At 35.1% G+C, this 12,748-nt stretch overlaps 1 protein-coding gene across 17 annotated transcripts in view; it reads left to right on the plus strand.

Moving 5' to 3' along the window:
• The window catches only part of DOCK9 (dedicator of cytokinesis 9), a 125,973-nt gene that overhangs the window by 80,946 nt on the left and 32,279 nt on the right, over nucleotides 1–12,748 (plus strand). For all 17 annotated transcript variants that reach the window (XM_032182225.1, XM_032182295.1, XM_032182319.1 and 14 more), the window contains exons 30-35: nucleotides 266–377; nucleotides 4,901–5,079; nucleotides 5,880–5,996; nucleotides 7,231–7,351; nucleotides 8,217–8,350; nucleotides 11,447–11,561. In XM_032182225.1, coding sequence (XP_032038116.1) covers nucleotides 266–377; nucleotides 4,901–5,079; nucleotides 5,880–5,996; nucleotides 7,231–7,351; nucleotides 8,217–8,350; nucleotides 11,447–11,561 — 778 coding nt within the window. The remainder of the gene's footprint in view (nucleotides 1–265; nucleotides 378–4,900; nucleotides 5,080–5,879; nucleotides 5,997–7,230; nucleotides 7,352–8,216; nucleotides 8,351–11,446; nucleotides 11,562–12,748) is intronic.

Consider the following 12,748-nt stretch of genomic DNA (forward strand, 5'->3'; position numbering starts at 1 on the left):
CTGTTCTTATAGCTTATTATAGCTTATTATATATGCATGTCCAAATCACTGTTCCCATTGTCCAAAATTATTAGAATTATATCCAGCTGTCAAGTATGAATTGTGTTAAAAGTATTTTTTGCTGACATACAGAACATTGACAGGACTGTATCCTTCACACTGCAAAACTGAGAGAAATCACCCTTGTGTGTAAGAAAGCTGTTTTTAATGTTACTCAAATTGCTGCATCAGTTGTTTAATTTATACTTTAAAATTACTTTTGCAGACTCTTTTTGAATTCAAATTTGAATTTCTCCGTGTAGTCTGTAATCATGAGCACTACATACCTTTGAATCTACCAATGCCGTTTGGAAAAGGCAGAGTTCAGAGATACCAAGGTAAATTCTTCTACAGTCTGTGGTGTATTTCTCAGGTGTCACCTTTTTCTTGTTAAACAAATAAGCTGTGTAAATTCAGGTCTGTGATGTGTAAGAAACCTCAATGTTATTAAATGGAAATGTCAAATTTTGATCTCTGTAAACTCAAAGGAGTAGTTTAGGTAGCAGAGTAATCTGTGCAAAGTACCTAGTTATTGAAACGCAGGGTAAACTGTCTTTGACTCTTGCCTTCCTTTCTTGCTCTGAATGTTTGCTTCTTTGTTTTGATTTTGAGTTAGACTGCCACAGCTAGTGAATTAAAAGCTGCAGCATCCCTTTAGGCGGGTGCGCAGCGTGAGGCCTGATGTATTTTTTTCACAGAATCATTCAGGTGTGAAGGGATTTCAGTAGGTCTGTAGTCTACCTTCCTGCTCATGTCACCTCAGGCCTTTCATTCTGTGGATTGAATGAGCGTGGTTTCCTCAGTTGGTCCTGGCAAGGCATGCGCTCTCCAGCCTTATATCTGCTTTGGCAGCACTCCACTGAGCTCAGTCAAGTTAACTTATCTTTCTCATACTAGAAGGCACAAATACTCCACATGGCGTTACAGATAGGTCTAGTAAATGTCAGTAGAGGGGAATAACCACTTCCCTTGATATACTGCTGTTGGTACATGTTGGTCTGTATGCTGTTAGCCTTCATTATTGCCAGGATGCCCTGCTGATTCCTATTTAACTTGCTGTCCACCAGGACATTGCTTTCAGCAGAGCTGCTCCCAAGCCAGTCGTTCGATATCTTGTATCATCACAGGGAGTTCATCCATCCCAGGTGCAAAATTTTACATTTGTCCCTGTTGAGTTGAGTCAAGTTCCTTTAGCCCATCTAGAGTTTTCTGAAATGCAGCCCTGCCCCCAAGCATACGAACTATACCCTTCAGTTTTTTTTGCCATCCACAAACCTGAGGAGGGCGAACTCCATCTCCTCTTTCAGGTTGTGGATGAAGTAGTTTTAAATAGGATAGGGCCTGGAAAACTCCTGTTGTAGCTGGTCTCCAAGTAAAGTTCAAACCATTAAACACCAACCTTTGAGTCCAATGATCCACGTAGCTCTTTGGCACGTTTAGGTGTCTACTCACACAGACTGTAATGTCCCAGGCTAGATGCAATGATGCCGCGAGAGACAATGCTGGCAAGTGCTATTCTCCCCATACCCACAGATCTAGTAAGTTTTATAAAAAAGGCAGGTTTAGGTGTCATGCAACACCTAAAACATCAGTGTGTTTATCAGTGTTATTCTCATCCTAAGTCCAAAACACAGAACCATAACAGCTACTAGGAATAAAATTAACTCTATCCCAGCTTAAACCAGGATATATGGTTTACCCTGCACAAATCTATCCTGAATGTTCCTGGTCATACTCTTCTCCTTTGCTTGTCAAAAAATAGTTTCTAAGAGGACTGTGAGTCCTGTAATTCTTTTTTTTTTTTTTTTTTGGATGTGTGTTACATCTGCTTCTCTTCAGTCATTGCAAGGCTCTGATTATGGGAGCCCCCTGATCTCCATGGCTTAACAAAGGTGATAGGGAGTGGCCTTCCAACAATACTAACTAACTCTCTCAGCATCTCATCTGGTGCCATGTATTTACATGGGTCTCTTAGAAGATCCCTGACATGATTCTCATCCACTACTGATAATTCCTTTTCTTGAACCTAATCCCTAGACTCACAAGGCCTGGTAACTATGGCAGTGAAGGCAACAAAAATACCTCAGTCTTACCCAACTCCACTTTATTTAAATCACCATCTCCATTCAGCAAATGTCCTGAGTTTTCCTTGTTCAGCCATTTAGTGCTGCTATAGTGGTAGAAACTGTTCCTGTTGCCATTGATGTCCATGTCACGGATGACATTTTTACACAGATCTGATATATCAACAGTTTAAGGTTTATTATTAATTCCTTTGAGGTAAACTGCAAAATAGATTTTTTTTTATGATTTTTTTCTTTAGTAGTACTTAATCATCAGTTAATCATTAGCCTATTTAACACAACAGTTGAGTAGTATTTGCTGCAATCAAAACAGTGACTTAGTTAAAGATTTGTAAATGGCAAGGTTCACACAGAAGACTTAAGGCGAAGTATTAGTTTCTCTACAGCAAGAGACTCAGGATCCCTATGCACTAAGGGATGAGGGATGTCCGTAGAACAAGATACTGGAAATTACTACACTCAGTTGTGTGCTCAAAAACTTCTCCTCTTTTGGTGAATTACTCACCCTCCTCTGCGTCGGCATATTCAGCAGACGATCACTGAACCTCGAGGAGTCTTGCCCTGAGAGGTGTCCCACCACAGGGAGATCCTAGGTCACAGCCCGCTCCGGTTCTGGAGAGCTCAGAAGGGCTCTTTGCTTAGGACTGGTATTTATAGGACTGTCAGATGGTTGGCTGTAGTCAGTGTTTTTCCATCCTGGCCACAATTCAGGTTGGGTAATTCTTGTGTTGCCAACCAACCGTACAATCTATTACCTTCCAGATCGTGTGGTTCTGGTATCCAGGTAGCAGGAATTGCAGGTACAGTTAAGGAGTGCCTAACTGTCCCAACTAACTGCACTTGTAACAATGCCAAGAACATAACATTAGTTTATCTTGAGATCACAGAGTGGCCTGGCGAGGGGCGATCCCACACCACTGCAGTCTGGTACCAGTTTCAGCTGTAGACAAGTTTTGGCTTTCCTGGCACTATCCCTTTGTAGGTGACCATTCCTCCTTTGTACCTTGTTCTTGCTTCCATCTCACGGATTGCTTTCCAAGCATTGAACTGTACCAAACAACCTGAAGCAGAAACGAGGAAAGTGCTTTTACAGATAACAAGCAAACCCGACTAAAATTTAATTTTTGTGGATTATTTTTTTTCCTGAAATATTGGCTTAGTAAATTTGAGTATAGCGAGTTAAAGCTTTCGTCAAGGGGATAGAACAAGATTTGCGAATAAGAGCTAGAGAACTGCATAGAGCTTTTGCTTGTCTTTGACTTTTTCCTTTTATTCCTCAAAGAATAGCAAAAATAGAAAAAAATAGTGTTTCTGATTACACAGTAAAGAACAGTGTAAAATCCTGCTCACTGGTGAACTAGGGGTTCAGCTAGGAAAGAAGACCTTTATTGGAAATGTTTCTGGCCCTGTCTTGGTGTCCCAAGTAGGAGATCTCAGTTGACAAGAGAGCAAGTTTGTGCCATTGTATCTCTGCTTCTTTCTGATTTCATGCATTCCTGTAGTGGGAGGGCTTAAAAAAATGAAAGTGCTTTCAGATTAGTATCTGTCTTTTACTGTTCTATTGAGCAATGAAAGCGAATGTGAGAAATTCTTAAAAAGCTTCTCTGTTGATATTTTAAAAATATATACATTCTAATAAGTGAGATTTTAAAGCTAAAGTTTCTCTTAAATTATTGTGTATCTACTACATAAATTAAGTGGATTATTTTTAGTACATAAAATACTCCTAAAGGGGAGCAGTTTGACTTTGTGTCAGATGTGTGTTTCTGTGTGTGTCTGTGTGGCTTAGCATAGATTTATAGTTACTAAGAGATATGAAATATGTTGTGAGATAAAATCTTATTGTAATGGTTAAAGTACAGATGTTAAAATGTTCTTTAATCCCATTTCTAGTGCAATTAACACTGAATACGTAAACGTTTCTCAAATATATAGTAACTTTTTTTTGCTACATCTGATTAAATTACTTTATTACAATGTACTTCTAATTTATGTGGATTTCAGTTATTTTGTTTACATATCTTTGTCCTTTTGTGTGCTGATAAAATGAGACGAAATTGTTTAAATTGGGCATGTGTGATGCAAATACAGTCTCTTCATTACACTTATTATCCATTGCAAATTTTGAGGATTATTTTCTTAGAAATGATGAATTAACTAAGATCAGTTGTTAGCAGGCTTTATAGTCTATGTTTGTAATAGACACGTGGAAGATAATGAAGAAGGAACTTAAAACTGCAGCACAAAAATCTAAAACTTGTAAAACCCATGTTTTGCTTGCAATCCTTCAAGTTTACTAACCTGGGACTGAACTACAGACCAAAACCTAAAACCTCTTTCTGCCATACAACTAAATTTCTGAAATATAGGATGTGCATAACCTTTATGCACCACATGCCATTTCAGTGCATAAATATAGATTTGAAAGTTGAATATGAAGCTATAAGGTACGATCCATGTCAATTTTATTAGGAAGACTTTTTGAATATTGGACAGTATTTTTAAAATATGTGATTTAAAAATATATATTTTCAAATATTTATATTTTTCCAGCTTCTGTTGATTGAATATACATTACTGTTTAATAATTGCATAATTATGCATTAATGTGACATACATACATACATATACGAATATTTATGATTATATTTATGAATGTTTGAATATGAATATGTATGACTGCCAATAACCTTGGAAATACTACTGTTCAGCCTTATGTGAATTGATAAATTAGTTTAAATAATGCCATTTCTAACATAGACCTTCTTTACCTGCAGACCTTCACCTGGATTATTCACTAACGGATGAGTTCTGTAAGAATCACTTCTTAGTGGGACTGCTTCTAAGGGAGGTGGGAAATGCATTACAGGAGTTCCGAGAAGTACGGCAGATTGCTATTAGTGTGCTCAAGAATTTGATGATAAAGCATTCTTTTGATGACAGATATGCTTCCAGGGTAAGTGTATTTCTATGTTAGTAGCACAAAATAATATTGTGTGCACACATGTAAGAGTGTTCTTTCACAAAAATTTATTAATTTGCAGCCATACTATTTCTACTCAGGTTGTGTCTGTGATGAAAATAGTTATGACAATTGTATCAAATTCAGTATGTAAACCTGATTTATTTATTTATTTATTTATTTTTACCAAATAAGAGCACAATGTACCTTTTTTTAGCATAATTTACATGTGTTTGTTAAATTTTTGGTACAGTGTAACTTAACTATTGTGCTTATATTCTTTACAAACTGTTTTTAAAGCTCTTATTTTCATTAAACATTAGCTGTTACTATTAGGGAGCTGTCCTTCTGTCATCTATTATTAATGAAGTGAGTATCAGAAAGCTACAAGTCATAACAGTAAATTTTGAGTGATGTTTTTCCTGGACTTCTTGTTTTAAAACATGGATTCATCTGTGCTGTGAAGAAGCCATTAAATATTAAGATCCCACTATGAATTTATCAAGCTAATGTAAAGTTAATTTACTTTGCTAGTCCTAGCTGAAATCACATTAATTTAGATTTTTTTCTACATTATATTGAAACAGTAAAGAAAATTTGTTGACCTTCTTTGAGTTATAATGAAGTAGTGGTGACCATGGCTTTTGGCACTTAGGAACTTAGGAATTTGGTCTCTGTCATAACAAACATTTGTTAAATGCTTCTTTTTTTGCAATTAAGGAATAGTGTTAAAAATGATCTTTGATTACAAATCAAATCTGTAATTTGATAATGAACTCTACAACTCAATTTAGAGCCATCAAGCAAGAATAGCCACAATGTACTTGCCACTCTTCGGACTGCTTATAGAAAATGTTCAGCGGATCAATGTTAAAGATGTGTCTCCATTTCCTGTTAATCCTTCAAGCAATGTGAGTGACCGTTTCGAGCTGGTATTCTGAATTATTTTTTATCATAATTTATTGGTAATGAGTATATAAAACATCACATGTTTCTGATACAGATTTTAAGTTTCAGAATTCTGTGAGTTTGTTGGGTTGCTTTATACTATATTAAAAGCTTGGTTACCTTTCATGGTTCTGGCTGCTGTTTCTCTGGTCCAGCTAAGGTTTATACCTAAAAAGAAGGTGCAGGAACATTACAGTTAGAGCAGAAAACAAACGAAACAAACACCATACAGCAACAACAAAAGAAAAACAACAGTTGTTTTGGCAATTTCATTGCCTTCCTTTTATATCTATTATTTTGATAAACTTATTGTAGGATAAGACTAATTAAATCATGGTATCTTTTCTTACTCAGAAATTACACTTCTTCTCAGTTTCCCTGACAATCTGTATAAACAGTTTGCCTCTACTCTTGTGGAGGTACTGGAGACACTTGTACGTACTTCATGCTCATGTAAGAGAATACTCCCCCAACATCTAACGCAGATAATTAGTTGTTTGATAAAGTCATGACGGATTCATTAGCTGCTGTGCTGTTCAGCAGAAAAACTGGATGTTGGTGGTAGATGGAGGTGTGGTGGTTGTTGTTTTTTTTTGTAACTCCAGTTTTCCAGTTCAGTCCAATACTGACATATACAGACCAGAAATAAATTTAGTTAATTCTCTAGAAATTAGAGTTTTTAGCCTTAAAGAAAAATGCTTTTGGAACAGCTGTAGTATAAGACGATTAGAGGAGAATGAATTCAAAGGGAATTTATGAAGGAGTATATTGATATAGTAGTCTCATACAGTAATTGAATCAAGATTTAATGATTAAACAAATCTATTTTTTTTCCATATTTTGCTGTGTTCCATTTGATGATTAAGAAAGGAACTCACAGTACCCTTCTAACAGGAATGTTTGGAAGTTTGAAGTAAAGGTAGTCTGGGTGTTTGGACAATATCTGTATTACATTGTTTAAAACAGTACGGAATATTCGTATTTTCAATTTTTGCTGAGGTATTTTAACTTTGAGGCTATCTCAGACTTGTTCAAAAGCCTGAACGTCTCATTCTATGCTTTTGAGCATAGCCAATAGCAATTAAATAAGAAAGAAATATATAGCAAATTTTGCACTAGAAGGTAAAATACGTATTACTAACTAAACCCATTTTGGAAAACAATCAAGTTTTCTTTTTTTTTTTTTTTTCCAAGCAGAGTGCAAAGGATGATGCACTTAATTTGCCAACTGCTAATCAACTAGTAACACCACAAAAATCAGTAAACACATTGGATAACAACCTTCCTAAAGATCTCTTTGGTGTTATCTCTGGCATTGGTAAGTGCTTAAAAACAGAAACATATTTTTCTTTTGTTACTAAAAGTAATCGTTCTGTGTGTAGATTTGGCTGCTTTTTGATTCTGTATTTGGTTGTCACTTGTACAGAACTGTAATGCAATCAGCTATTCTGTTAGATCCAGAATTCAGACTGCAAATGAGATCTTTCTTTGGGGATTTTTGTTTTGTTTTGTTTTTCTATTTGAAAGTAAACCTATTTCCTGGAGAGAGCTGTTCCCCCCTCCCTCCCATCAAAGTTGATAGTTGTTGTCTTGTTGCAGAGAAATAGGAGGCAAGAATAGCATTAGTCACGGCAAGAGCACCGTAATCCATGGATGTGTAAATGATAAAATGATGTTTTTACATACGAGTGTGCATGTATTTCTACATAAATCTGCAAGTGTGGGTAGATATGTACATACACTACTGAAAATATAGAATAAGCTCATCTTCATTAAAAGTATGTAGAATCATAGAATATATGAGTTGGAAATGATCCACAAGGTTCATCAAGACCAACCCTGGGTCCCCAAAGGATCACCCAGAAAATCAGACCATGTGTCTGAGGGCATTGTCCAAATGCTTCTTGAACTCTGACAGGCTTGATGCCGTGACCACTTCCATGGGGAGCCTGTTCCAGTGTTTGACCACCCTCTTAGTGAAGAACCTTTTCCTGATATCCAGTCTGAATCTCCCCTGTTGCAGCTTCAAGACATTCCCTCAGGTCCTAAACGTAACTGTTTAAATGCATGTTTGCCTTCTTAAGAAATATATGCATATATGGTGGGTTTAGAAGTCTGACTATGGAATGACTTTTTCAGTATATGTATCATCTGAGATTTTTATATTGTTTTGTTTTGTTTAGCTTCCCCGTACACCACATCAACTCCAAATATTAATTGTGTGAGGAATGCTGACTCAAGAGGCTCTCTTATAAGTACAGACTCAGGAAACAGTCTTCCTGAAAGACACAGTGACAAAAGCAATTCCCTTGACAAGGTAAAAAGACAAACACAAAAACAAGCGCACACACCTCCAAACATAATAACAACAACAACAAAAAAGCCACAGAAGCGTATTGCTAAAATTTCAAGTTAACTTTGGTAATCTCTACTGGGGTTTCTAGAATGACTGCAGAGCAGTATTTTACTTCTTTTTTTTTTTTTTTTTTTTTTTTTTCCCAGAACAGGTGTCATGAGCTCTTCTAGCATTGCATTTATTAAGCTGTTTTGCAGAAAATGCAATCAGATTTTTCAATTTAGCAAGTGGTTGTAGTTTCATTTTGCTAGGTAAATGCAGTAGGTGAAGTGTATTAAATTTTGCTTGAGAGAACTGAATTCTGGTTTGGAGAACTTCTTTGATTTTTGTGGAGATCTTCACTCTATTCTACACACAGTACACATAGTATTTTAAATTGAATCTTTTAAAATCAATTGCCATGCATTCTTTAGGTAACTTCTCTTATGTTTAACTCTTCTAAATCATTGCACATTCAACTTGTTACAAAGTAGGAATTTTGGCTGCAGTAGCTATGAATTATTCAGTCATGTCTTTCTAGAGCTTGTATTGATGCTGATCACTTTCATTTTCTTAGATCTTGTTGTGCATGACACAACATGTTAACTTTTTCCCCTTGACTCTGACATGCCTTCGTGTGGCAGAGAGAGAAGCTTCTCAGAAGGCACTCTGCTCATGCTATGCGTCCTAATGGAGAAGAAGAAGAAAATTCTCACCCTGCAAAGAAATACCGTGTTACTATGGATTTTTCACTTCTGACAATTCCAGTTTTACCAGAGAAAATTATGCATGCTGCTTTCCCTCTTCAGTTACACGAAGTATTTCTTTTTTTTGTGCTTGGTATATTTAAGCTTCTGAGTGAAGTGTGTGATCAACAGTTTTGCCACTTCTTTGCAACAGTTGAATCTGAAGGCAAATCTGTGCAAAGCCACCATATAAAATACCATTAAATGGCAAACCTGTGATAGTTCATGTACATGATTTGATTATACCAGAAATATTCAATCAGCTTAAATATCAGCAGAGTTTGAGTTTTATGATACTTAATACAAATAGGACTAAAAAGTTTTTTTGACAGTGACCAAGTAAATAAATATCTTGGACATATGCTGTTGCTAAATGGCAATTCTGTCATCTATTACTTAGTTTTCTTATTGTTAATTGCTAATGTGTAGTGTTTTTACTAAGCAAAAGAGCTTTCAAAGGAGTCACCATCCTTTGAAAATTATACTCTGGTCTGACAATTTAGGTAGTACAAGATTTATGTTTTGCATGCTGTTAATATTTTCCCTAAATAATACTTAATGCTGGCTTCTTATTTATTGCTTTTCAAACTCAAACTCTTTCTAGTAGACTAGTTGTTCACTACACGTATCTTCATTTTTTTCTGATTGTTTGATATCATTACTGAAGAGCCATGGTTTTGTTCTAATTTTGTTTCAGAACAGCCTGCAGAGCAATGCTTGTGGAAACATGATTTGCTAAAGTATAGCTATTTTTATTTTAACATGTACATATTTCATATGCTAGTGAGATTATTTAAAAAAAAATAAATGAGTAGCTGTAGTCCTAGTTTTATTCGTTTACATTTTCAACTGTTTCAGGGGGAGTTTTATCTCTGAACAATATCAAATTCAAATTCAGTTTCCACTCTTCTACCTTTTGATTGCCTGCTCTATTTCAATATCCATAGAACTGTATAGTAGCACTTCCTCATTTACCAGAGATACTTCAAAGATTAACAGTTTATGAGGTCTTTAGAATTTGCAGTAGTCAGGTTCGTGTAGGTGTCCATTTCCTCCTAAATTACAATATTAAATATAGTTTCACATGCCACTGCATATCCATTCAATGACTAGATTATAACAGACTGCACAGATCTGTTCTAGGACGGTGATTCTGTCCTTTTTTGGAATATGCTGAAGGGTTTAGTAGTCATTTGATGCGTGTACTGTGAGAAGGGTTGTTCTACCCTTGGAGTATCAACAGTTCTTGCTTTGTTTGTGAAACCAAGTGCTTTTATCCCTTAAGACTGTTTTTATTTTCATTTTTGTTTTACTAATTTTGATATAAATGATTTTCTCCTAAACTGGTATATGTGTCCTTAAAAGATAATGAGGCCAAGGTGATTAAACTTCTTTGTAGAAACTGTTGCACAGATCAATTATACTAGAATGTTAACTTTCTGGAAAACTGGCTAAACGCCTGGTTCATCTTCCATTTGGATAAGTGGCCTCATATTGTAAGTGAGGGTTAGGCACTAAAAAGGGCATAATATAACCTTTAAGCAAACGTTTATATAGCACATCTGTAAAAGCTTCAGACTTAGGATTTTATAATGCTTGATTGTGTGGAAATGATTCTTTTACAAACAAGATACTGCCTAAAGCTCTGTTTCTATATTCTCACAGTTTTATTTTTTCTTTTTAGTAGCTCTTTCTGTGATACCTATTTTGAAAGTCATGATTTTCCTTTTCTTTTTGGACAGATTTTTTTCAATGTTGAATATTGCTGATTAACTAGGTTTTGAAGCTGGAAGTTTTCTTGAGGCAAGGGCGAGTTACTTATCAGTAGCTGGTCTTTCAGAATACATGTAATTCCCATACAAAAATCCCCTGGGATTCTTCCATCTTTAAATAGAAGTAATTTAGTGGAGGCTCTGCCTACAGTTCAACATAATCTCTTCAAAAGCAAAGAGGCATATACATGTATGTACAGTAGCATGTATTTTTAAAGTAAACCAAAAAAAAAAAAAAAGGGCATGCCTGATTTCTACAATGTGGTATCTATCTATAATTAACCTGACTTAAAGTCAGTCAGGTAACTTTTCCTCTTACTCGTCTTTCTGGGGGAAAAAAAATATACAGAGAAGGAAATAAAACCAAAGGTAAAGAGGTTTAATTTTGTATACTTTGTGTGTGCAATGTGTGTTTTAGTGACCTGTCTCTACATAAAACATTTTTGTCTTCATTCTGAGATCCTTTTTCTGTTGCAGGAATTAATAAAGCAATTCAAAACATTTTAGTTCATTATCAGTTTAAGAACTTTTCAGACAGAATACGTCTGTTTTCTCTTCAGAACCAACAGAGCAGCACGTTAGGAAGTTCTGTTGTTCGATACGACAAACTTGACCAAGCAGAAATCAAGAGTCTGCTCATGTGTTTTCTTCATATCTTAAGAAGCATGTCAGAAGGTAGGTAATGCCACCTATTTTTCATAAGTCTGAGATGATGCCTTAGATTTACGCATGTGACTTAAATACCCTTTAAAAGTCAGCGGAATTTTTTAGGCAGAGGCATCATGTTGTGCCTTGTTTGTGTGATTGATCAACCTTGAAGCTCACTGAAGGCTTGTAGCCATTAAATATTCATTATTCCTGAAAACCATGAGGCTACAAGACTGGGTAAGCAAGTGTATGCTCGTGTTTGATAGTAGAATCTGATTTGGCAAATGGAAGCCAAAAACACTTCATTGGTCAAAGAGTTTAGGGCTAGATGAGTTCTCCCTTCTGCAGAACTTCCTGTATGACAAGAGAACCAAATAATCTGATCACAGTGTATGTTTCAATTTCTGGAGTGGAAGCATTAGTGCTTGCATTCTCCAGGGATGTTTGGGGTAGTAAACACTGAAATTTCTGAAAGAATTGTGCTATCCTGGAGGAGGAGGATCTGTAGCCATAGAAATACTGCATGAATGGCAAATCTTTAACATTAAAATCATGCCTATCCTTTATTTATATATATATATATATATATATATATATATATATATAAAATACATATATATATATATATATATAAATAATATATATATAATATTTTTTATATTTATATATATATATATATATGGGGGGGAGAATTGTTGTCCATTTTGTTTTTAAAAAAAAAGAATAAAATGTCAGTAGTAATTGTGTGCCTGTTTTATGTTAATTTCTAAAAATCAAGCTTATATACTGCTATTTGAACTCTCATTTATTACGCCATTAAATCAAGAATGAGAATTGAAAGGTTAATAAGTACTTAATATCCAGTCACACTGTTAGATTTTCATGTAATTACATAGATATTTTATGTTTTTCAACTAAAAATAATAATAAAAAATACCCTTTTTCACTAATTTATACTTTGAAATAATATATTAAAATGATTCATAATTTCTGGGAAGCTCAAAGTCTTTTTTATTTGTTTTGTGGTTGTGATTCTTCTGGAAAAGAGCAAGTGTCAAATAATCTTTGTCACGCATCTTTGTAATAACTTTGAACTCATTAGCTAATTTTGAACATTTTTGGCAAGAATGGCACTTGGCACTTTGCCAAAATTTTGGCACTTGGCTATGCAACTACAAACTTCTTAAAAAATGCATAGCCATTTTTTAAAAATC

Source organism: Aythya fuligula, chromosome 1, assembly GCF_009819795.1.
Source record: "Aythya fuligula isolate bAytFul2 chromosome 1, bAytFul2.pri, whole genome shotgun sequence".
In the NCBI taxonomy this organism is placed as follows: Eukaryota; Metazoa; Chordata; class Aves; order Anseriformes; family Anatidae; genus Aythya; species Aythya fuligula.